This window comes from Pollachius pollachius, assembly GCF_949987615.1.
Source record: "Pollachius pollachius genome assembly, chromosome: 15".
Taxonomy (NCBI): domain Eukaryota; kingdom Metazoa; phylum Chordata; class Actinopteri; order Gadiformes; family Gadidae; genus Pollachius; species Pollachius pollachius.
In genome coordinates this window covers 9,823,239-9,849,637 of record NC_136948.1, presented here as the reverse complement: position 1 = coordinate 9,849,637, position 26,399 = coordinate 9,823,239, and the positions used below count along the sequence as shown (strand labels likewise).

Sequence of the window (26,399 nt, the reverse complement as noted above, 5' to 3'; positions counted from 1 at the left end):
TAGCATGGCAATGTTTTACATCCATAATAACTTGAACAGTGTTTGGCAGCCTACATATATCATGATGCGTTATAGTGGCTTTTTTTTATACTTTTTTTATTTCAAAAACTGTAAAATAGAATGAGAATCATTATAAATGTAACATAATAAAATGAATAAATGTTATATAGACATTTATTTGAATTTCAACTGATGACTCATGTAACTGTGACTCATCTCGGACTACATTTTGTTGAGTTGTTCAAGCACTGAGGACTCAGACCAAAGTTGTTGCGACTACAATCTATGTCAGCTTGACATCAGAAGTACTTAACAACTTCCAACTGGTACCTTGTACTTTCCCATGGGGTCATGGGTTACTGTGGTGGCTTCTGACAGCCCCTTAAAGGCGCTGTTGGTAAGAATTGAGAGCTATTATTGGAGTGTCATTTGTTAGAAATTGCACAGCCAACCGTCATCCAGTAAGTGAAACGTACTGTGAGAATATTTGAGAGTATTTCGAGTTCACTGATTGGATAAGGGAATCCATCTTGCCTGTCAATCACAGGTGCAACACTTCTCAATGGTGTAGATACAGGCAGGTGGGAGGGAGCAGAGAGGGAGGGGACTTTTTTTGTGGCTCTTTAGTTTCAAAATAATTTCTCTTCTGCTGTTTTCTTCTGTCGCTCTGTTTCAGGGCAGACCACAAGGTTATTATTTCTGCTGCATATTTCCAGCTGCACTGCCGCATGTATTTACTAACCCTTGCCCTGGATTTAATGCTTTCTGGACAATAAAAGTAAAGGTGATGGCTAAAGTAGCAGACTTGTGGATGAGGATGTTTGTTGTATTATTACTGCTAGAGGCTCACAAGTAGTGGGTCTGCCTGTCACGAAGTCCAGAATACAGTCGCTGAGCTCAGCTCCCGAACCAGGTAGTCTCAGAAACTCTTTAACTCTTCACTGAGTACGACTTTATTCACAGCACTCACAATCCATTGGATGGCAGAGACAGCAGTCTGAGCACCACAGATTTCTCAGTAAATCGTCTTAAATAAAAATGTGGGCGGTTGAAACTCTGCGGGTGCACTACCAGTTAGCGACCCAAAATCTCCTCAAAGACACAATTTTAGGGGCTTTGACACATCTATTTTTCTCATGGCGCACACGAGACTATTTATTTATGGCCAGGTTATGAAATAAATTGTGAAGTAAAGGTTAAATAATGAAGAACATGTGGGAATAAATCAATGCACAGAAAATAGTACATTTGGAACAAGACAATAAAAATGTGCATTTGTTGTTTAAGTATTTATTTCATGTTAAAATGTATTAATTATTGCATTCCATGTTTTTATTAATTATATATTTAATATTGGCACATTTGGCATTCCATAGTCGTATGGAATGTATGATGTGTGTGTGTGAGTGTGGCAGTTTGTTTCCGTCTTTGAAATAGATCATATAAACATATATATAGTTATTTTAGTTATTTTTTATTCATATATAATATAAAACATATCGAAAACAGTGTATGTTTACAACATTCGTTTCTCACAGCAATTGATTGAGGTTAAACCTCACCATCGTTGGGTGTTTTGATCATACTTGTGCCTTATCATTTGAAAGTGGACCAGAATAAAACGATTAAACGATTTATAGAGGAAAATTCCCAGGATGGATTGCCCCATGGATGGGTCTATTTTATTCTTGAGAAACTATCAGTTTTTTAATGGATTAAATAGCTGCAGTACAAAAGTTAGATAGTGCAGGTTTGAACCCCTTCCCCATGTAATAATCTGTTTCAATCCAATCAACTTTTAGGTTCACAAAACGATTCATCATGGTACTATTATCATAAAAACTGCAATAATTCAACTATAAATCCTTATCTATTTCTAGAAATAGGATTATTTCAGCAAGATGAGATCCCAGACAGGATGTTGTACCTGTCTGTCCGTCAGTCCGTCAGTCCGACAGCAGGAGGCGAGGGTGTGTAGCAGGGCTCTCACTGATCCACCTGAGCAGAGAGGAGGAGGACGTCACAATGGGAGGAGGAGGAGGAGGAGGAGGAGGAGGAAGAACAAAGAGGAGAATACACTGCACGATGAAGTGGGACGTCCTCCAGCGGTAGATGATTACATATTCCTCCACCCAAAAGTATCTTGTGAGAAGAAGAGTTTCCTCCACCCGAGGTGGGTCGCTTGGTGGCATTGGTTAGAAAAAGCTCCCCAATAACACGTTATACAACACTGATAACACAGGTTGTGGATTGTCATGAGGAACAGTTTCAAGAACACAAGAGGTTTTTTTCGCCATTCATTTCATTTTAAAACACAATAACCATATTGTGTTTTATTGGTCCCTTACATTGTGTATTTTAGCATTAAGTTATGGAGGGTCGCACTAAACGAGGATATTTGGCATCTGAAAAAGCTACTAAATCTAATCGTAATCATTAATTTTTTTTGCACATCCTGCCAATGTATACACTGTGTAGGCCTGTACAATACTAGGAGCAATTCAATACCAAGTCTTCGGTCTTTAAAAAGCTCTGAAAAACACAAAATATTGAGCTTCCGCTTTTAAACTTGCACTTAGGAGGAGAGTGTGTGTGTGTGTATGTGTGCGTGCTGGGCAGGTGTGCTGGGCAGGTGTGTTTTTATGTGTTTATGAGAGTGTGTGTGTGTATGTGTGCGTGCTAAGCAGGTGTGTTTTTATGTGTTTATGAGAGTGTGTGTGTGTGTGTGTAGGAGAGTTTGTGTGTGCATGCATGTGTTTGTATGTGATGGGAAGTTGTGTTTTTCCTCTGTGGATTGATTATTACACACAGAGTCATCCTCAGATATTTAAGACTGCCAGTGGCACTTTTTAAATACAATCCCTATTTTTTCCCAATTTCCCTGTCTGCCTTTTCTTCAGCCTCCTATGTACAGTATGTATATATCTTTAACTGTAGTCCTTCCTCGGGAGGGGATCCTTGCCCTCTGTCGAACCTCGCCCTCTTCCATGAAGTCGAACAATTGTCTGTCATCCACGGCCCATTACTCTCCTGGGAGTGTCAGCCGGCGATTAAGTATCCAAAGGGATTTGCTTTGGGATTTGGAGAAAACCAACCTTTTGTGAATCGAGAAGTCCATTTTTAAAACAATTTCCCAAGATCCCATTACATGTTCCGCATCTTTTTTTTTTTTTTTAAAACTAAAGCCAGATTGGACAAGAATCTATATCCTCAGGCGTTTGAGAAACTCTAAGTAAATTGGCAACACAGAGGCAACGCCGAGTGGTAAATCTACTGTGAGGCAGTACAAACATTGAGGTGGCGGCAGCGGCGGCTAAACGAGAAGGCCTGTAATACAAAGTGGTGTTGAAATAACAGAATGTAGTCGGCAACCCCGCTGATACAGAGACACAAGATCACTACAATGTCGTTCTCCTCATCATCCGTTAGGATATTTCCACCGGCAGGCTAGACAGAGTGAGAGATGGAAGGGATGAGACTCTCCCGGATATGTCATTAGTGGTTGCAGTGAACCATTCAAAATAGGCAACATCAATGAACTACAAACTAGATAATTGGAGTAGTGTTGTGAATCCGTGTGTCACACTGAGCGGTCATTTACGACAGTCTTTCACCACGGAGGCCGGTCCTATTGATCGATATGCCTAATCTGGAATTGTATTACATGTTCAAATAATCCCGAACCTCATTATCAATCAGATCGAAATGGAACAGCAACATTCTACGTTATTAATCAAACACATATATTTAAATTGTTGACACACACAGGCACACACAAACACATACATTAACCTGAACCATTCACTGCAAGCAATTCCTTATTTTTTCTGACACTTCAGCAAGGGTTTGATGCAGCAACTTCATGATAAGGCACCCAAACCAATTAAAATGAAAATCAAATTAAACGACACACTCCGAGCCATTCATTTCCACACACACACACACACACACACATGCACACACACACACATACAGACTCAAATTAAAAATCAATAAAACTGAACAAAATTAAATCTGAAATCAAATTGAAGTGATATCAGCTTCCAGTCAAAATAAATGCCTCGCTACCCATGAAGGATCAGCACACACACACACACACACACACACACACACACACACACACACACACACACACACACACACTCACACTCACCCACTCCCATTAACACCCACAATTACCCTCAAACACATGCACACAGGCAGGCATGCATGTGCACACACACCCACCCACCCACCAATACACCCACATCCGCAGATTCAATCCACATGGTGTCTGCTTACAATTTCACCCTTATTGTTGTGTGATTACCTTCCATTTGTATACGCATATACAAATGGAAGCATAATTAATTTGGTTTCTATTTTTCCCCTTTTCTTTGTCTGTCGACGTCACTCACTATCCGCACATTATCTCTGCCTCCCCCTCTACCCGTCTACGTCACCAGGGAGTCAATAACGTGGTAATCAGTTCTCAAGTGACAATGGGAAAGACAGGGTGAGAGAGCGAGTGAGAGCGAGAGTAAGTGAGACAGAGAGAGAGACAGAGAGAGAGAGAGAGAGAGAGAGACACAGACAGAGAGAGAGAGAGAGAGAGAGAGAGAGAGACAGACAGAGACAGAGAGACAGAGACAGAGACAGAGAGAGAGAGGGAGAGAATTTATAGAAAGAGAACACTGCAGGAGGATAAAAGAGCCTATGGATGAAAGTGCATCTCAGCAGTTAATGAATGTCATGGCTGTGGGATTCTGCTGCAGGTCATAGCACCACTGCTGGGATCTGGTTGATTGTGTTAATACGACTTGGGTAAAGCTGTTCACATTATGTTTTAGCACCGACAAACTTAACTGTGGAGACTCTTCTTTGTTTCCAGGATAAAACTGGGTTGTGTAGGAGTGGCATGTCTGTAACGATTACACCGTAATTCTACTCTTCTGCAAAAATGTACGACGAGAAACATGAGCGCGATACATTCCCTTTGCTAAAGCCCCTATACAAGGTCACTCCTATGTTTGACGTCCATGGACTTGCATGTATAAGCAATATCTGTTTTAAAGTAAGCCAGTGTGAGCTGTATTGAATGATTAGTACATAAACTTTGAATTGCAGGCGCACATGCTGGTTTATTACCATAACGCAGATATCTGATTTACTGTATTTACTAAAGCAAACTTATTTTGGTGCAGTGCGTGGAAGTCAAAAAAGCATGTGTCTTCTCCATCATGCGCCAGCTAGTGAAGGAGAGCAGAAAGAGAGCCGAAGTTTATCAGTCCATAGTAGTTTATGCTGGCGTTCATTTGATTAGGAAATCGCATTGGCCTTCAACTCTTATGCATTGGGCTGTTAAATTAGGGTCCTTTTCTATCGACAATATATTCCTCTAACAACCTTCGGTTAAAAGGTCTCCATTCACTCACAAGGTGGGCCTTATGCTGTCTCTATGCTGTAATTAAGCGGACTTTTCTACCCCCTTTGGTTTCAATGGGTCCCCCCGCGACGGTGATGGTAAACCTTAAACCTCAGACACGGTTGCCGTGTTTTGACATTGCGGTGACAAGGCAAAATAAGGGCTTGGTGATGTAAGCTTTTGACACATTCGTTCACAGGGTTGTCTGTAAAAGCTGCCAGGCCCCTTAATCTGTTGCGCTAAACTCTCCAAGGATGTTGTGAACTTGGGCTTTCAGATTTGGTCATGTATAGCTTCTGCATACACACCTGTGTATGAGTTCAAGCTAACATGCTGGTGTTTACCATACTCCAGATTAAGCATTCACAGCTAAAATCTGACTCCTGCATTCGAGGGATCATAGCATTGCCTCCCGTATCCTAAAATATGTTAATCCTTCCTCTCATGAAGACGTGACCAAAGGCCAAATGGAGATAAGCCCACAGTCTTGGATTGTTCCCTTATTCGTATTGTAGCTTTGAGGCGAATCATTGAATGAGGAATTAGGGTGGGCTGTGGTCGGCTAGACACTTTGTCACTTCAAAGGTAATTAAAGTCTTCAGTATTGGAGCCCTCTATAAGAAGGATCAGGAAGAGCCAAATGGAAGCGTCTTGGATACCCAGGCCCAAGCACTGTTGAATAACACTGGGCCACGCAAAAACAAAAAGTCCAGCATCAGTAGACAAACAGATACAATATGAGGAATTAGAAAGGATAGGAAACGATAGTTGCAGCTGGGGGAAATGAGAGTGAGAGATTTCTCAGAACACGTACATGTGAAAGGTTTTAAGGTGAACATCATTAGTACACGAAATTGCGCTTGTGGATTTACATTCATACATTAAAACAGGAATGAAACTGAGACTGGTGACCGATGCATCACTGTAGAACTGTAAGAGTAGTGGTGGTAGTACTCTATGCACTACCGCAGCATTCATTAAGCTATGAGTAACTTTACAATGCAGAGCTTTGTCTTGTGTGAAAATTAATGATAACAATGTGAAGGACTTTATTTTTAAATTATATTGACTGTGTTAACATATAAAATCGAGATTTGTTAATGACTCCAATTAGATTTACCAATGCTAATACGGTGAGAGATTCTTAATCATTCATATACCTTTCATCTTGGCTCAGTGTCGAATACCAACAGGAGATTAGACACTCTCTACCCTGTCCAGTTTCATTTGTATTCCTAATGTATTTCCCTTCAAGACAAATACAACACACATAGAATACATATTGTTTGACTAAGAATAAATCTTTTTTCCCCCCTGTCAAGCTAGCCTTGGCGGGAGCCATTATGGCGTATAACATAAATTCGTGTCCACCCTAATGTCTGCGTGTCTGGAGCACTGCGTGCACTTACTGCATGAGGACGAAGACGACCAGCATGAGCGTCGCCATGACGACGAAGGGCATCCCAGCCACGGTCGCCAAGGTGAGGGGGTAGAGGCCGTTAAACAACAGACCGGCCAAGAGAATACACAGGGCCTCCACAGACGCTGAAAATGAGAACATGGCACCTAGGGAAAAAAATAAACCCCCTATATCAATTTAGACCATTTAGAGGGATACACACCCTCGCCCACGCACACACACACACACACAGGTACATGCATGCCCGCGCACGCACACAGACATTCACGTAACAACATAACAATGCACATTTTGTATACACAGTTTTGTTCACACCTAGAATGATTCTTAGAACTGTGCTGAACTGCGCTGCTATATATATCATTTTTGGATTTGGGATTTTGAATTGCTATTAGGGTTGCACTATAAACAAGTGGTGGCGTTTGGGATGGAAGCCAAGTAAGAATAAAAAAAAAAAAGAGCAGATTCCCTAGAAACAAACAAGGCCATAAATCTTTATCCTGCAATTTGAGCGCAGCGACATGAGCAGTAAAACAATAGAAATAAACAAGCCTTCAAATCCACCCACTCTCAGTAGGTCCGTCCTCCATTGAATCACTCTATAACATAATACCTTGAAGGGCTCGTCGACGGCCACAGTCAGTGTGGCCGGCTGTAATGAGATGAGAGAACGCTGCGGGGATGGACTCATGTGTGCCGCAACGCTGGATTGTGGTTGCTGTCTGACGCCTGTGATCTGAAGTGCCTGAGAGACTGCTCAGTGGTGATGCCCGAGACATCTTCTCTGTTCTTCTCTGATTTACTCTGTTCTGCAGCATTGTGTGTTGGCTCGGTTCCCGGTTGATAGAAAACAGGACTTCAGTGTTATCCGGGTTTTTTTTCCCCCGATTAATTGTGAGACTGCAGATTAGTGACTTTGTTTACCCGTGACTATTCAGCTGTCCTATCCCGTTGAGCTCTGACAGGGTGATTACTCTGCATTTAAATGTGTCCCCATAGGATGTCTGGATAGAATAGTGCTGCAGCACACTTTGGCCCTTGATCTCCTGTTTACACAAATACATGACACGGATGTAAACTAGTTTCTGGTTCCGGATATATTGTTCAACACAATGCACTATCAATCTAGTCATAACATAAGTCTGTTTGTTTTTCCGTACTTTTTGCAGTCGTTGTATTTGTATAGAGTTAATGCCTTCAGACTATGGCTACCAAAACGCCAAGTGACCAAATAATACATAAAAAATGTACTGATTAATTTGTATGCATGTCTCCTTGGACTATTTTAAATCATCTAAATACCTCAAAATTGTGTGCACAACAGATCTGAATCCTGGACCTTTCAATATGACACTGTATGTACCACACTATGATCAAAACTATTTGCTATCGCTTCTATGGTGCGGGAACTTCTCTGTGGGCGCAATAGCAATCGTTTTGGCAATTGCACCATTTTCTCCACAAATAGACGCCAAATAGGAAAAATACACATGTCTGGTATAAATACACAAGTCCCACAAGTGTTGGATGTACATGAACAAGCTGGCAGACGGCGACTGCCATGGTTAATAGTGGGCTTGGCTGGCGCTTGTAAACATGTGGATCTCCATGTTGCTGGAGGCTGCATGGACAGTCTGCTGGATCACCGATGGTAGAACATATATTATACTCTTGTTTTTCCCTCATGAAAGCTTTGAACTCTTTGGGCACTAATGTATGTATTTATGGGAGCATTCAGTAATCAACACTGGTCGGGCGAAGGTTTTCACACTGGTGGACACCACGGGGGAGTGTCTCTGCGTTGATGACGTGAATGCAGCAGGCCTGGGATGCATGCCATCATAGTAATTCGAATATGTAGCCTTCAATTAGATTGCAGAGCAGGTGACACCACCCCCGGCTGTGAATCCCAACTCATGTCCTCCCCCTTCAATGGATGGGCTGTGCGTGATGACATCCGCTGAAATCGACCAGTCATGGATGCCTGTCCATAGGTGCGCTGCTTTCCTTTAAAGATTTATTTTTGCATTTGTGAGATAGAGAGGAAGGTATGGGAGATAGAGGGAAGGACATGCAGCAAATGACCAATGGTAGGATTCAAACCCAGTTCAGTACTGAGCCGATATGGTACGCGCTCTACCCGTCGAGCCGCCGGGGCGCCCGGCTCTGTTTTTCTTGACAGGTTCCCAGGCCCGCCCATGGAGTTTCCCAAGCGTGGTGTTGCTTCGAGTTAGGTCACCCCAACATGCCCCTATTCTCGGGCTCCTCGACTGCATTAGTAATGATCCACTTTGGGGATGCATGGTCAGTGACAAGAACTAATAGCCTTCATAAGAGGAGATACCTCAGTGTGCCTCTTGCCCACTCAGGTATTCATTATCTACGGTGGCATAGCGACATTGTGCAAAAGCAATCCATGGTTTGTTTATGTGACAGCCCCCGGCCGCCCACCTCAGATGCAGCAGTGTGAAGCATACAGGAGTGACCAAAGTCTGGGGTCCCCCAAACTGGGTCTTAGAAAAAGAAAAAATGATATTCTCACTATGGTCCACCACTGTCCACTATACCTAGTCCTGATGGAAGGGCAAAATAGAGATGAAAAGCATATAGACTCTTCTACTATAGTTCTTCATCAGTTTAATTGGCCATGGGATGGGGACAGGTTGTTTGATTGCCGTGTCCTGCAATGTAGTCATGGTGTTTAGATTCTCCCTAGGTCGAGCAGCATCTCTTGGGACTGGCTGTTTGACCTCGTGCAGGTAGTCCTGTACGGGTTCTGGAGGGGCATCCAACAGAACAGCTACATAGAGTGAAAAGCCCAATTGCCAAAGATCCTTTGGAGGGATAGATGGACACCTAAGCATTTGGTACTTAGTATTCACTTAGTATTCTTGTAGGTAATCCAATTACAATAGTATGCTTTGATTGTTCTCTTGCATGGCCAGTCCCTCTTAATTTGTTTTGCATGCATGTTAGAGATTCTCTTTAAAATGCCAACCAGAACAGAAGAGAGAGGCATAGCTTTCGGAAATTCACATTTGAATCCGAAATACAGACAGACAGACAGACAGACAGACAGACAGACAGACAGACAGACAGAAAGACAGACAGACAGACAGACAGACAGACAGACAGACAGACAGACAGACAGACAGGCAGACAGACAGAAGTGGACTGAATCACCTTGTTCATGCTCTTCCACGATAGCAGAAGAAAGTGACCTCACAACTGCCTGGCCTATTCCTGATGGAGCCCCAATGACACACACTGCAGAGGAACAAGTACAGAGATAGATGAAGGCTTTCATATGGCTGAGACGTTCCTTCAGCCACTGGGGCCAGTCTAATTCAGCCCACTACATTCAGGCTAAAATATCCTTGAATATCGCATGCAGTGATTTGTGCTGCATTATACAGCACTGCGTGTCCCTCTCGGTGAACCTTGCAATGGGTCCAAATGTCTAAACATTATGCAAACCATTTGTTAAATTGCCGCCTAGAATATACCCTCTACTAGTTATATCTGGATAAATCCCTGTACTGCCAATTCTGTTCACTCGCCTGCTGCATAGCTCATGAACACACATAACAGCAGACTGTCAAATGCGTTTACTCTATGTTGACCAAACAATCTAGTTAATTTCAATCACAATTTTCCAGTATTGTCCTGGATTGTTTCATTTCCGTTTAAAAGTTAGCAATCATAGTTATGGAAATGTAGGTTATTATCATGCATTTGTTAGCATAAGCCATTTGAAAAAGCTTTGTTTTTTTAATGCTTTTGTTGTTTGTTGATGGGAAACGGAAAAATCTTTGTTTGGTCCTCACAGTATTTTCGAATTATTATCAAAATGTTAAATGAATGGAATTGTTCTCTTGTTGCAGATTTTTCACACTGTTCTCTGGATAAAAATCTATCTTCAATTTAAGCTAGTGACACATTTTATCTGCGACTTTGTTTTATCACTGAGTATAAACTCCTACTACATTGTGTGTGTGTGTGTGGGTGTGTGAGCGGGCCTGCGTGCGTGCGTGCGTGTATATGTATGCCTGCATGAAAGGAACCAAAGACTGAAAATGGTGATAGAAATCAAGTTCCAAAACACTGTCTTGAATGCTAATTTCAGGTCGAAAAATTCCCTGATAATAACCCTGACCCAAATTCGGAATTTAAAGAGACATAATGTTAAAACTGTGTGGCAAAAAGGACTGTGTGGCTGGGCTCACCTAGGAAGACCATCCACGTGTTGGTAGAGAACGCCATGAGGAATAAGGCGGCCGAGCGGAACAGGGCGCTGACCTTTGCCAGAGTCTGCTCCGAAACCCGCTTCAGTAACAGAGGAAACACCAACAGCAATACAGCACCCTAAAAACACACACACACAACGCTTCGTAGCATATAGACCTCACAATAACAGAGACAGAGTTGCATTAAAGGCAATTAGGACATAATTACATGCATGGATCTATTAGCCGTAAAGAGAGCAAGCGACGGAGGTGAATTTGAGCCTAAGCCATTCACTGAGACTGAAACTTTAGCGATAACGCCCTATTTTGATCCCTCCGTGGCCTTATATCTAACCAATGGCTTTTGTGAACCAAAGGATTACAAATGACATGTCATTTCACTTATGTTGATGTGTATGGACCGTTACGGCACTGGCAAGGTCACAGTGAGACTGGCAGGAAATAGCGTGTGTACACATCCCGTGAGATCACAATAGAAGGGGGAGTCTGTCGCACGCTCACCATCCAGATGGTTGAACCTTATAAAAAATATTAAGGCGAACCCAGCTGGATTAAGAACAGCCATTTGTCCCCTGAAATGTCCTTACAATGTCCTGCAAAATGTCCCCAAGTGAGACGATCACAAAGCGCACTCGGGGTCTTGTACTGGTCTTTTGCTTTCTAGATGTTAACAGGCGCTTGGATATCAAACGACGTCCCTGCCTTGCGAGGGGCTGGATGGGGACGAGGATTGCGGTGAGAAAAACGTGAAGGGAATGAAGGGAAAAGAATGACTCACGCGGTGGCCGTATGTTTCCCTTCGCCTCTACTGCAAGTCCATTTGTGGTATTAACAAAAGCAGGAGGTGTCAACATGTATTCAAAACGTACATGCAGCATAAATACAGTGACAATGCATGTGAAACGGATGGACCGACGGACATGGTAGATAGACGGACAGACGGAGAGATATAGATAGATGCCGCTCCCACCTGAGTGAGAATGACAGGCGTTGCGATTAGAGGCGAGGGGTTAAGTGCTTTGCTCAAGGGCATTCATTCAGCTGTAGTTATTATCCAATAGAGGAGGCTATTACGGCTGTAGGCTGTTATCACAGTCACACATCATTAGCGAGGAATCACTACTGCTGACACTGACACACACACACACACGCACGCACACGCACACACACAACCGCACAGACACAAACACACGCAAGATGTACATACAAAGAGGTGGCCACACATCCATAACACAATGGCGGTGGTGTGGCTGATGAATAATCCTGTCATTTGTTAGACAACAGAGTAGAATGAATTAACCTTCAACCATTACTGTTCTCACCAGTGTCTGCGCGTGTGTAGACGGGGATGTTCAAATTCAAATTTTCTTGCTTCTGTTATCAAAGCAAAATGAGACGTCCTGCACGTACGCCCTCAGCCACACACCAAACAACAACGCACACCGTGACGCAGAGAGAGAGCTATGTGTGTGTGTGTGTGTGTGTGTTACAGTACTCTATAGAGTATATAAACTCTTCCATAAGATAATACTTCATAATATGGAAGTGCATTTCTAGGTTCTACATCTGACGTTTGTTCTTTCCGTGTGTTCTCGTAAAGATGATGTGCTGGCGCAGAGATAAATATTGTCTACCTCTTGTGCTGATGCTCTTCTCTACGAAGTGGCCCCAGGTGAGAATGAAGGCTATATTTTTTAAGCGTCAGACATTATTTACAACTCAGTGTCAGCTTTACACAACTTTGAACCAGTCCAACAACATGGATGAGTCTGAACAATTTTACAGCTAATCTGTCCAATTTCCTATGCAGGAACATAAATTGAAAGCAGCCTCAGTCAATATAGAGTTACCAATTTTCTTTTTTTTAAATGGCCGTTATAAAATGTGTGTGGGCGGGCTCTGTGACTCAGGCTGCTAGCACACCGACCACGGAGGCAGGATGCCTTCTAGCGACCCAGGTTCCATTCCCACCTGTACTCCAATGACATTGCTTCTCTTTTTCCAACCCAACTTCCTGTCTCTCTTCACTGTCCCGTCCTTAAAGGCACAAAAAAAGCCCCCAAAAATACAGCAAAGAAAAAGACAGGACCACACCAGTCTGAGGGAACAAAGCATTGCCCACGTCTCTCTTTCTCGGCTAAATCCTCCACGAACAATATCATTTCTTTGAAATGACTTTGTTGTGCCCATGTGGTTGAAGAGCACTGAGGTAAGTGTGTATTAATCACCACACCAATAGTCCACTTAATCTGATAATGCCATTAACAAACCTTGGTTTTGTTTGAGTTTTGTGTGCTTAGCCGTTACCGTTTTGCAAATCACTCTTTAAACATCACAAGTGGGCGTTTGAAAAAACCTTGTGTAATCGCTAATCACACTCACACCTGGTGCTATAATATATCACCTTTAAGCGTCATACTTCCGATTAAACCATCTTCCACAATGCGACAAAAGCCACTCAATGAATTGCTTGAACAAGCCATGTGTTTTCAAGCAGAGCCCCCTCTGGGACTTGCTCTCTACAGCTGACCTCAAACACCTTAATCTGTTCCATGACGCACCACCACCCCGTCTTCTCTTCCCCCAGCCAGCCTCCTCATTGTACATTGTATTTCTTGATTGATTTATTTACACCGCACCACAATAGCCTCACTCGTTCCCCCTTCACTGGGGACATGAATAAGCGCTCGCTTCTCGTCCCATTGGTAAACACGTCCCCATCAGCCTCCTTATCTCCACCTTCTGCATCTTTCTGGCTTTGTATTCTAACCGCTCCCCCCTGGTCGCTCCATAGGTACTCCTCCTCCCCCCTCCCCTACCCCCACTAACCTAATTAAAATCAACTTTCCATCTTTTCTTTACTTCCTATCTCTCTTCATCTTTCTAATTCTACCCTTTTTCCGGCTTCCTCTCTGTCCAACAGCTATTTGATCTGGCCTTAATTAAACCTCTTTGTGGTGTGTGTGTGTGTGTGTGTCTGTGTGTGTGTGTGTGTGGTTGTGTGTGTCCAGCATGTGTACGTGCCTGTGCATTTGCGTGTGCGCGCGTGTGCCTGCGCATTGCTGCGTGCGTATGTATGTGCGTGCGTGCCTGTGTTCTGGTGGTCTGACGTGTGCCGGTGGTCTGCCTTGATGGACTCTGCAATGTCATAGTGACACACACATGCAAGGCAGGGGTATTGCTGCTGCACATTAACAAGGCAACACACATAAACCTCATCTTGATGTCCACCATCCTCCATTTAGCATTGTTAGTCAGTCTGGGAAACATAAGGGAGTTACGTGATTCAAATGTGAATGATACCTCTTTTTTTCTTTCAAAGGAGGTTTATAGGTCAGAGCAGAGGCAGTTCCTCAAAATGGTCAAGTAAAGGTCTAACCTCGGGGGCGGATTGAATGACTCCAATATAAACATCTCACCGTTCGCGTTACACTGAAATAACCCAGCAGTAAATTAATAATTCATGTGGATCGCCCATTAGAGGAAACGAATGACAACTTCTCAAAGAGAGACTGAGGATGTGTACAGAGAGGTTACAACAGGAAACCAGGTTTCCCCGTCTCGTTTCCGTCGATAATTAGATCAATACTGTTTTACTTTGTCAAATTGCGGTTATTGCCATGGCTTGGAGGCAGGCGGTTATTCCTGTCGCTTAAGTTACTACAACTGTACACTTCTTAAACGTCCACTGGCCAAAATCAAAGTAAAACTAACTGTGAATTGTACAGCTAGGTAAAGCTACAGTTTCAGCTCAGCGGTCCCAGGTGTGGATGACTCAGTCTGCCGTGCTGGGATCAGATCAGTCTGTGAGGAGTATTAAAGCAGTGGTGTTATTCTCTGTACACAGTTTGGAGAGGACAGCAGTTGTCACACAAGGCTTCCCATTGGGGGAAAGGCAGCAGCTACATTTGTAGACAACCGTATGAGGAACTGTCTGCCTCTAGATTTGACGTGCAAGTATTTAAAGTCAAGTGTGGTGTACCATTTGCAGAACTGGAACAGTTTAAAACAAAGACATGTTTTAATTGAAATTCCTTAGTATGTTTTTTCTTTCAGATATCTCCTTGAAATGGTGTAATGCTTGCATGATATGATGTGATACTACGCTGTGTTAACGCTGCATTTTATCACCTCCGAACCGTTTAATCTCCAGTGAGCTTCAGCATTCCTAATACGCATCTGAGACTGAAGACGATATCTCTGTTAGAAAATGAAACCATGATAACACGAAAAACCACAGAAACGGGTTCACGCACGGAGCCATTCTCGCCAGCTGACTTCCACTCCGCCTCGGAGAACTTCAACAACTTTGGCGTGAACTGAAAAAAGATGATGTTGTCTTGCCATAAGAAAGCTACAAGGAAATGACGTGGTTATGTTTCTTGGTGTGTCGCATGTCAATTTGTAATTTGTGTGTGTGTGTGTGTGTGTGTGTGTGTGTGTGTGTGTGTGTGTGTGTGTGCGTGCGTGCGTGTGTGTGTGTTACCAGCAACAGCATCCTGATTGAATGGAAGATCCCATAGAGTTGTGTAGAAAAATCTCTCGGCTCATACGAAAGATAAAGCAGGGAGATTGTGGTCTCACCTGGAATACACACACACACACACAAACAAACACACGCACACACTGTCAGAATTGCATGTTTGAACTCCCTTTGTTTTTCAGCTGTTCTATTGAATTATGCAAATGTTTTGGATGTCATTTTTTTGACAGACCCAACTGTTACAATTCCGACTGTGAGTTGAATTTCAACACAGCATCATTTCACCTGTCGAACATGAGCACCAGTGAGTGTGTGTGTGTGTGTGTGTGTGTGCACGTGCGCGTGGATGCTGTGTGTTCTCTCACCGACAGCTACCAGATTGTTAATGAATGTACAGACGATCAATAGCAGCAGCTTGAACCTTCCCCGTTCAGGCCTCTCCTTGAACACCACCGCCAGAGACCTTCTGGCATGTGACAGGATGCTGGGGGTGGCGTCATCCTCGCTGCTAGGGCTAATAGACTGAGGAGGGAGGAAGGAAGGAAGGAAGAAAGGAAGGAAGGATGGAAAGTAATATAAAATACAGTACATTTGGAGGCCCATTATACATATGACTAATATTCACTTATATTAATCTGAATGGAAAATGTTTACATTCCCATCAATAATAAGTCCACAAATATATTATAGCATCATGGAACTCCCTTGTTACACTTTGGCCTCGCACACTCTGCTGGTCGATATAGAAATATAAATCTTGAAATGGGCTTTATAACAGGAAAGGCAAAGCAATTCAGTTGATTTGTGAAGTTGTTTTCTTAACTTTTTTTAGATAACCACACCTGGGTAATCCTGAGCTAACTATTACATTGGCTTTAAAATTAAAATTGCCACCCATTGCAATGGATGCTCCTCTTAATTTCACAGTTTGGCTAGCTTAATTCAAAGGTTATATGACCTTTGCTCACTGTGTCCAAACGTGTGCTTGGGTTTCGCTAACTCATGTTCCTTGTCATGCTATTTTTTTATGTTACGGCTGTAATGCCAGGCTGGCTCCATTAACCATGACCCTCTAGGAAGTGGGAAAGTAATGCTGCTTTTTATAAAACATCAAATAAATTAATATAAATGGCAAATTCCAGTATGACATGACAGTGTTGGCACCGAATATCTGGTTTCCCTCTAACTTTTCTTGAAATCAAATACACCTCTTCACAGAGGTGTCATCTGAGGACATATATAGATGTTGCTCATAACACTAATTATGGCTCTGCCACCTTCATTTAACAGGGCACAGGAATTACACTAAACTAGTGAGGATATGTCTGGAACCCTTGCCCTTGAACATTAAAGTTTATTAAATGTACTATTACATTTAAACTAATAAAGTGAAAAACAAGGTTATTCATCTTCATCATTTTAAATAGCAGGTATGTAATGTAAGTCACGTATTCACCATCGATAGGCGGTCTGAGCACCAAATGCTCTTTGTCTACGATGTAGCTTAAAGGGGACATATCATACCACCAGGTGTGAGTGTGATTAGCCATTACAAGCAGGTTTGAAAATGTGCAGCATTGTGACATCACAGGTGGGCGTGTCCATCTAGATGTGTGCTGGATAGATCAGTCTACCAGCCTACCCAGTAGACTAGCAAACACTGCTCATCTATCCGTCACACATCTAGGTGGATACGCCCACCTGTGATGTCACAATGCTGCACATTTTGAAAACGGCTTGTAATGGCTAATCACACTCACACCTGATGGTATGATATGTCCCCTTTAACATGTAAGTTAACAGTTGTGGAGCCTCTGCGGGCAGAAAGATCCGGATTTTGGACAACCTCCCTTCAGGAACGCCCATGTTTGGGCATTATACTGGGCAATCAGTATTATGACTGGCAGCTGCCCCAAACCTGGAGTCGAGGCAGCTGCAATCAATTGGCAATCACTAAGCAGCCGTCACCGAGCAGAAGTTTAAAGATGTGACCCAGACGACTACTCTAAGTGAGAAGAAGATTGACACGGTCGGGTGAAGATGTTTCGTTAGTTTGGTATCGTCTATCCCCTCTCCCACAGGAGTTTACATAAGTCGGGATTTCCTTGAAATATGTCTGCTGTCGTGATCAATCAACCCATCTCTGCTGCACACTGCAGCCACGGAAGCATAACGCATGAACAGTTGTGCGTCTCATCATATCTCATGAAATGATAGTTGTCAGAAACACCGCAAATTGCTTCCCAGTTGGAATACGCGTGATCGCTGCTAAACATAACATTTACCTCACGATAAATTAAGTGCTACTGGGTGTTTTGAATTCAGCTGAATGTCGTCTATGCAAAACGAGTTCTCAGGAGAAACATGGTCTCCTTTTCTCTTCTTTCTGAATACATCCAAATCTTCCATCTATGCGTAAACAATAGTAATAGCCTTCATTTAGAAACATATCTAAAAAAGCATAGTAAACCTTTTGTTGCCGATGACAGCAACATTATCACACTTTGATGACTGCGCCTTATGCAGAATCACTGCCTTTGCAATGATCTTCTCTTTGCATGATCATTGTAAACAAATCATCTAGCCTATTTCAGGCTGTCAGGCCTGCCTGATTAACCATGACAGTCAGGACAGACATGCGATTTTATGGCGAATGTAGCATTTTTTGCCTAACTACGTTTTACTCTTGCTTTTTCTCGCAAAGAGGTGACTTGTACGTCACTCAAAACCTATTGAGCCCGAGTGACATCATTTTATCACTCAGGATTCAGGTGGTTACCCAGGGCCTGCCTGTTGGTATTCTGAGAGAATCTGCGGCAACCCCCAGTTCAGTTAGAATAGTGATTAAACGTCTGCTGGCACCTCGACACGATCCAGGGATTTATTCCACTTCTATTCACCTCAAAAGATGTGATGATGCGTCTGCATTGTTAGACAATGTAGATCCACAGACAGGACATGACAAGATATCCAAGAACAATGGGATATGAATGTTTAACCAAGCTTGGAGAAGTCAATCTCATGGAATCAATGGGCTGTCTTGGTTTTGGAATCGCATTATTAAATTGCACTTCTTGGTTCTACCCTAATAAAATGCACTATTCTTTGCCATAATGGACTTTAGGGGATAAAACAGCCTCGCAACAGTTTGAAATCATTTTAAAACATCTATCGTGATGTGCGACGCACCAAAAGAAAATAGGTCCTATTTTATAGTTTTGTGTAGTACGTGGCTGTGAACTGAAACCTTGTAAATCTGTGTTACACTTCGGCTCTACGGTCGTGGGGGGGATAGCTTTTATAATTAATAATAAAGCCTGTAATTCATGTTTTATTAAACCATTTGATTAATTGATTATATTTATTAATGTACCATTTACAGAATTTTGATGGCTGATGTAGTGAGGGGGTAGGGCAGTCATTATGGGTATCGTAGGAAAACAGGACACTGGAGCAAATTATGGGAAGGCCTTCCTATTGAACTTTCTTCATTTTAGGACAGCTACCCTTTTTTTTTCAAAACATTTGAACACCCTACAAAATGGCTGACATCCTAGTCAAACTTGAACAACGCTGCCTTTATTCCGCTTACCCCATATGAGGATGTGAGTCGGGCTGGTATGACGGGGTCGCGTAACCAGACGAGGATGTATACAATGGAGAGAAGTTGACAACCGCAGAAGGAAGAGAAGGCTATTACCAGCCCCCAATCTTGCTCCTCCAGATATCCACCTTGAAAATAATTTGAAAAATGATATTGCTATGTATAATTAATTGTATTATATGTCATAAATTCATAATGCACCAAAATATTATAACGGTATGATAGAAGTCCTTTTGTTGCACAGAGTACAGTGAAATTGAGCAACACTTCCAACGCGGAATCCACACATACCTTACGGCAGTTAGAAAAAGAAGAAAAAAACTGGACTTATTTATGGAGCTAAAAATAGTATACGTCTTCTCCATAGCCTATAACACAATAATATATAAAACTGCAACCTATAAAACAATTAGATAAAAAAAAAGGATGAAACGAATTCTCAACTATACAGCAATAGCCTCTGCATAAAACTCTACTTTAAGGAAGTTTACCTAGCAGGAAGCCAATGGTGCCACCCACAAAAACCATGGCCTCGGCAACGGCCATACGCAGAGTCCTGCTCACTCCTTCATTACTGGCTGTGAGATCTGCGAGATAACTGAAGGAACTGACAGGGGGAAGAGAGTTGTTTTTATGCTTATTAATCATAGTTGTATTCATCAATATTGTAGAGGGTTGGCTGAAGGTATTCAAGCGGCAAATCCTCTAATTTACCTGTTTTACAAAAACAAAACCTGATCTTTCTAATTATTCCACATTAAAACCTAATCGTTTACACTAATGTAAATCATAAATGTACAAGCATGCGTGGCTATCAATTTTCCAACCAATATAACACAGCTGGGGTGTTCGATTTTGAAATGTAACACATTAGAGAACCAAGCGTCGAACACATTTTAAGCAGTTTTAAGCAGAAGAGGTTAAGACAAGATAAAGAAGAACTTTATTAATCCTATTTGGGAAATTGTGGTACCGCAGAAGAAATATGAAAAGAGATATTCAAATTGGAAACAAAACTACTCAATAAAATATTGAATAAATATCCACACAAATATTTTTCAATATATTTTTTCACCAGAGTAATCAACTCTGGCGAAAGAATACTAGTCCAATACTTGTGGCGTGTGTTTAAGCGTATACATATTTACCTTAAGAACAGGGAACTTGTACCTCCCGAAAGTCCGACCAAGCCGGCCGCCATCAGCATCCAGAGTACCCCCAACTGGTCCACCATCGCTATGGCGATGAGCAGGCCTCCGCTGGCCAGGGAAAGGAGACAGGGCAATAGCAGAACCAAACTGCGCCTGCTGCCTCGAAAACCTGTCCCAAACAAAAGCCATTAGCTTGACTGTCAGCAGAGATGCATATTGCTTGATATTTCATCACATTTCATCGTACTTTTGACAACCCCAGATTAGATTTTCTTTTGTCACTGTTTATATTTGCTTAATTCCCATTGTATTCAAACATTTCTCTTAAGTTGCTAAAGGGTTTCCGTCAAATGTTATACAATGTGACAGCTGGTTTACACAAGGCACCCTCTATAAAGGAGTCTGCACAGTGTGTTCTGCTCCCAAGGTGTTCATTCTCCCAGACTACAAACAAGATCTACGCTTTGATCCGGTTGGATCTTCATCTATTATACAATTTGATGTGCGTGTTTATCTTGTCCATCAAGACATGCGCTCTCATTACTGAAGACAGATAACTTCTCAGAAGAAAATATGTTATATGCTGAATAAATAAATAAATAAAGATTCCTGTCAAGTGTAAGTAGGCTAAACCACTGGCATGGGTTTGACTGTGATCAATAACACATTAAGAATAACCCTGTTAAGTTTAGCAATAAACAACGACGATTTAATACAATCTATTGGATATGACAAACAAAGAAATCTTCATAAGCCGCGTAGGAACATATTAGATATTATACTAGATATTACAAAATGCATCAAATGTTATATCCATCTGAAAGGTCTCAATGACAGCAACTAGTGTCAAAGCGTATTAATAGTCAACACAAAAGCACGGAAAAAACCCGGAGAACATTCTCCATCTGAGAGCTTTAATTAAACATGACTCTTAATAATGCATTCGTTTTTTTGCATGAAAGATTTATACGTTGTAAATATCTTGTCACAGGCTAATCCAACAGGCCGAGTTATTGTTTGTTACGCAAAAGGTTGTGCGCTTGTGTGGATAGGTTGTGTGGTTGCTCATGGCTGGCTCATGGGGTGGTCCGCCACTGAACGCCAGCAGCATTCAAGGCTTCCCAACACAAAGTGAAAACCCCAGAGACGTGCACAGCATCCACAATTCACATGAAACACGTCGTGGGCCATATGGCCGGGGGGTGACACGACAGCTGCTTAATACGATTAACACAGTGAGTGAAAGAATACGATCATTTTTAACAAGGCTGGCCGTTTTTATAAATGGCTACCGGAGAAAGTAAGGTCCTTTTGGGTCAGAGGTTGCTGTCTGTCATTTCTTTACTGCCCCTTTGTGAGGGTCAAGGACAGACAGACGGACGGCCTCAGTCAAAAGGCTCTTTTTTCAGAATGATTACGTGTCAGAAGCTTTTTGTCATCATGGCACCCTTTAGTTGCTGTTCAATGTCTGTTATATGCTGTGTGTGATGTGTTTAAACCTGTGTTCGGTCAGTACTTACTGTTTGCTAGATTGATGAAGACAAATTTCAATTTTATGTAAATTGATTGGACTATAAAGTCGACTCATCTTTTCTTTGTTAGCCTTATATCTTTTTTAATCTTTACATCATTCTTTTATTTCGGACCACAAAAACTGATTGGTATGAGCCTATGTGTTTTCATGGTCTTAACAGAACAATAATACCGCACTGGACACAAGAAAAGTTTTACTTTTGGCTCCATGCAACCTTGGAACCATTTGAATCCACAAAACAAAGTAAAAAAACAATCCTAGCAGTGAAAAGTTAAGCAGGTGCACCCGCAATTCGAAAACGTTTAAAGTGGCCATCAATTTCTGCGACGGAATAAATAAACAATGTGACAAATGTGATTTGGTCATCGCCATTACACACTCCAACGGTTGATTGGTAAGTGAAACATCAACCAGCCAATCAGCAGAAGGACGCACGAACAGCTCAAGCCGAGAAAAAGCCCCGAAAACAAACCACACAAGTAAACGTCCATTCAAGCACAAGATTGATAAGCTTGTGTGTGTTCTAGCCGAGCCCTTTGCTTACTAGCTCTGTAGCGGTGGGCGTGTCTAATTGAAAACTAATTTGGTTCAATGGATCACGGGAGACCTTAATGGGGGGGGGGGGGATGGAGGCCCAACAGGGTGTTGGTTTTCTACAGCAGACGAGCTGATGTGAGCTGCCATCTATTCTGACAGCACTCCAGTGCAAAAAAGGTTTTGGACAAATCATATGCAAATTCTTGCAAATGTATGTAAAAATGTGATTTTGATCAGCAAGCCGTTCTGCACGCGTGCTGCGCGGCCTTGGATCCTTATCTCCGCGGGGAATTTAAATGCTAAGGATTGCTTGGCGTGGATTGCGGCAAAAATTGGATAGGTTGTGGGATTGGTGTGTGTGTGTGTGTGCGCGCGTGCTCATATGTATTGATATTTCCTTCATTTGAGTTGTCATTAAAATAACGACTGTGTAAAAATAACAAAAGGTTTCCCATGATGATGCGTGGTGGACGAAGCGTACCTCCGTCGGAGCGCTGCCTCTGGTCCGACCAGGAGCCCAGCAGCATGGCCGGGGGGACGGAGAGCACGGAGAGCACGGAGGTGTAGAGAAGGATGACCATGGAGGACGAGCGCTGCACCGACTCATGCGCCTCAGGGTGGGCCGCCAGGTCCTTGCACTCTGCGCTGGCCGGCCCGTACTGCTCACTGCAGATCTGCGCTCACACACAAGCGTGTTTTGTGTACGTTGCTTGGCCGTTTTTCGCAATTATGTCGAGATACTGATACAGAGAGCGCCCCTTCATGGCCGTTTTGAATTGGTTATTTTGGTTGTTTGAGATACGGATACAGAGGCAGCGCACGTCATGGCCGTTTTGACTTGGACATCTCGGCTTGGTCTGTCGCTCTGTACAATTTATTTAAGAGCAATGAGTAAATCGGAGTCCATCCGTTTACCTTTGGGTTATTTTCAAGTGCACCATGATGGATCCGTTGATACCCCCGGATGAATAGGAAACAACGCAGATCAATTCTAACATTAAAAAGGACACGCAGAGTTAGACAGCAGATGTTTACGTAATCTATGTCATAATCAACTTGAAGGGCCGTACCGGTGTCAATCTTTACTGCAGGCGACTTCCAGCATTCCTCATCCAACACGCATTAGCAGCTGCCACCCAAAGCTATCGACTGCTGTTTATGGGGTGCTAAAGTGAAGCACTAAAGTAACTTATGTTGTCATTCCATACCCTCAACACTGTTACCGTGGTCTTTAACTCCACAGATAATTCAAGTAGACATACTTTTACGGCTGATAAAAGCGCCCCTAAAACATAAAAAATATATTAGGTGACAATATACCCTTTGTGTGAAATGTATCCAATGTTACACAATGTTATTCGAATAGTGTAGATATAATTAATTATTAACTTATTATTGCAACTGAAATGGGAACATTCGGAAAAACAATGGATGAAATGCATATGAAAATAAAATGTATTGTCTTTTAATTGAAAACCTGATAAAATAACTTACAAACAACTTCTGCTAGGAGAAGTTGTTCCAATTTGTATCTAAATAAGGGTTGAAAAGTCTTAGGGTCAAGGTTGCCCAGCCACATTAATTACACAGAGGAAAAATTTAAACACCCGTTTTAGTGTGTGGAAATCCATGTTGCTATAGTAACGCAATTCTAATCACTGGGATATTAAGGCAGACCCCAATCCTGTTACAGACAGTCACGGGTTGTTGTTAAATGTCACTGATTACATATTTGAGCACCCTTTGCAAACTGCAATATTTTAGTAACAAATCATGATTAACGCAGTTCTACAGTCAGTGCCCAGAGCCAATGAGGGGGCTCCCAAGGTGGAGGAGCAGGGGGATTAATCAAACACACCCCGGTTTGTGCTCTGATTCGATTTATACGCAACACCTGTTGATTATTTAAGTGTTCTTTGGTTCGGGGTCCTTGGGTTTGATGACCAGGGTCGACCGAGACCAAGGCATGTGAGCAAACCTGGGAGGTCATCATCACTGCAGTGCAATTTAGAAACACAGAGCAGAATACTGATTGGTCTGAAGGTTATCAAGTGGCCGTGATGTTGGAGAGAGCGAGTCCGGTTTGGTTATCGGGGTACGTTAATGTGCAGTCGTCTTCCCAATTGTTAAGATAGTGTAGTTCTAGATGAAAGGTTAATACGAATAATGACGTTTTTATTTTTGTAATGCTATTGATATGTGCTTAAAGGTGCCGAATGTTGTGATTGTTTTATTTTTATTTAATTCAAAGCTTGGATCGGTCAACTTGAGTGCAATGCAAGTTAGGTCATTGGGAAATGGATCCAAGTTCAAACAAAGTGTGCATCTCCGCAGACATTTGAAAAACATTGACTTAGCACCCTGTCCGCACCCTCACCTCCAATCACATGATTAAAAACATAATGTTATCTTAACCCAAACTCGACCATCCTTGAGTAACACATGCACTTGGCCTGTTTTATTTCCCATAGCCTTCCTGATTCGAAAAGCATGGCTTTGTCAATGTCAAGTCAATTTCAGAAGCTGGTAGCGTGGGCGTCAGGGGATTAGTTTTTCTCGAGAGAAAGGGACGTTACTTGAGCTCTTCCTCCCCCCCCCCCATGGATTTTCTCCTTCAGGTTTTGTTTGTTCATTTTGAGAGGAGCCACCCGGGGTTAATTCATGCTCAAGTGTACCTTGTGGTTTTAAAAGAAGGATCCTCGCAGCAGGGCACTTAGTTATCTTATGATTGATCTACTCAAACCTTAACAGACCCGTGGTTATGGAAGCAGATTAAAGGGGTACAGGCTTGTGCAGCAGTCTATATCCATACAGGACAATTTAGATAGATATGCAAAAATCGATTATATAAATACAATACCTACAAATGCATATATTTGAGGTCGTCTGGTCTATATATTGGTGGCAGATTTAACTGGCACAATTAGAAATATAATATTATTACTGTAGCCTACTATTTAATATGATAACACGCTGAGTATTTAAAGGTTAGAACGTGGTAAAACATACAGCGCTATAAACATACAGCGCTATAAACAAATCGATGCTGTGGTGAATGAAGTGTCAAACTTGGTTCTATGCAAGGCCTTCTTTTAATATGCGGTGTAATGATCCAGGGGATACAATAGGCAAGCAGCTAGCCAAGCTGGAAGGTCATGAATTGAGCAGGAAAATAGAAGGTTAATTAATTTGGAAAGCATAAAGAGGAATGCATAACGCGTAAAGAGCTATAGGTGTCCAACGTCTTCCTAAGGGTTTCTTTGTCCTACAAACAAACAAACAAGCCACAGGCCGATATGCTGAACTCGCCCTATAGGGTTTCCTGTAGCATAGCCTTTCAAAGTAACAGTTTCTGATCTTCATAAGATCACTTCAAAATAAAGTGTCTTTCAATATGAAGATAACATAAAAATACAAAGGTAAAAGATGTCATCATCCATTCTGGATGTTTAAAATATAATTACTGCTCCAACGGCTACATTGACTTGTGCCAAAGAAAACCATAATCGAATGAGATCTATTATGATGCATTATGAATCCTCTTTCAAATCAAAATATTTCCTTCCCATTCACATCACTGTACAAATAGCAGAGGTTATTACCTTGGTGATGATCAGTCGTTGATAGGCAGGGGTCACTAGAAACAAGGCAGTCATGTAGAGCAGAATAACTGGCTCGACCGTTAAAATGCTCCGGAGATGGGCTACACTGATTGCCATGGCAATTACTATAAACCCAAGTCAAATGGTCAACAATGCAAGTTTTGATCAACCGAGAAGCCCGCACAAAACTTCAGCATCAGGTTGTTCTTTTACAAGGAACTGACAACTGACTTGACATCTGTAATCCAACCAACAGACACGTATATTCCAACTCACTGATCTCCATAGTCGCATTACTCAAAGCCATGTTGTCGTGCCATCTTATATGAACTAGCTACATGAAATGGAATTGTTTCACATGAACCTTTTTTGGTGAAAGGTAGTGAAACACAAACACACACACGCACACACATCAAT

General features: G+C 42.2%; 1 protein-coding gene across 1 annotated transcript; it reads right to left on the bottom strand.

Annotated features, from left to right (window-relative positions):
- Positions 1–1,522: 1,522 nt before the first annotated feature.
- LOC307086620 (proton-coupled folate transporter) lies at positions 1,523–26,399 on the bottom strand. The gene is made up of 11 exons (XM_079751892.1): positions 25,983–26,399; positions 22,862–23,054; positions 20,307–20,478; positions 19,650–19,765; positions 19,147–19,286; positions 15,920–16,076; positions 15,558–15,655; positions 11,051–11,189; positions 10,008–10,091; positions 6,814–6,970; positions 1,523–1,998 (listed from the first exon to the last, which is right to left on the bottom strand). The coding sequence occupies exons 1-11, from the start codon at positions 26,097–26,099 to the stop codon at positions 1,947–1,949; spliced, it is 1,425 nt and encodes a 474-aa protein (XP_079608018.1). The 5' UTR covers positions 26,100–26,399; the 3' UTR covers positions 1,523–1,946.

What these genes read in the sequence shown, in the direction of transcription:
- LOC307086620 (XM_079751892.1), bottom strand. Translation starts at nt 26,099, where the DNA reads ATGGCAATCAGTGTAGCCCATCTCCGGAGCATTTTAACGGTCGAGCCA. An exon ending in ACAAGTTCCCTGTTCTTAAG is followed by an intron (nt 19,766 to 20,306) that starts GTAAATATGTAT and finishes TCCCCCTGTCAG; the next exon opens with TTCCTTCAGTTATCTCGCAG. An exon ending in TAACAATCTGGTAGCTGTCG is followed by an intron (nt 15,656 to 15,919) that starts GTGAGAGAACAC and finishes TGTGTATTCCAG; the next exon opens with GTGAGACCACAATCTCCCTG.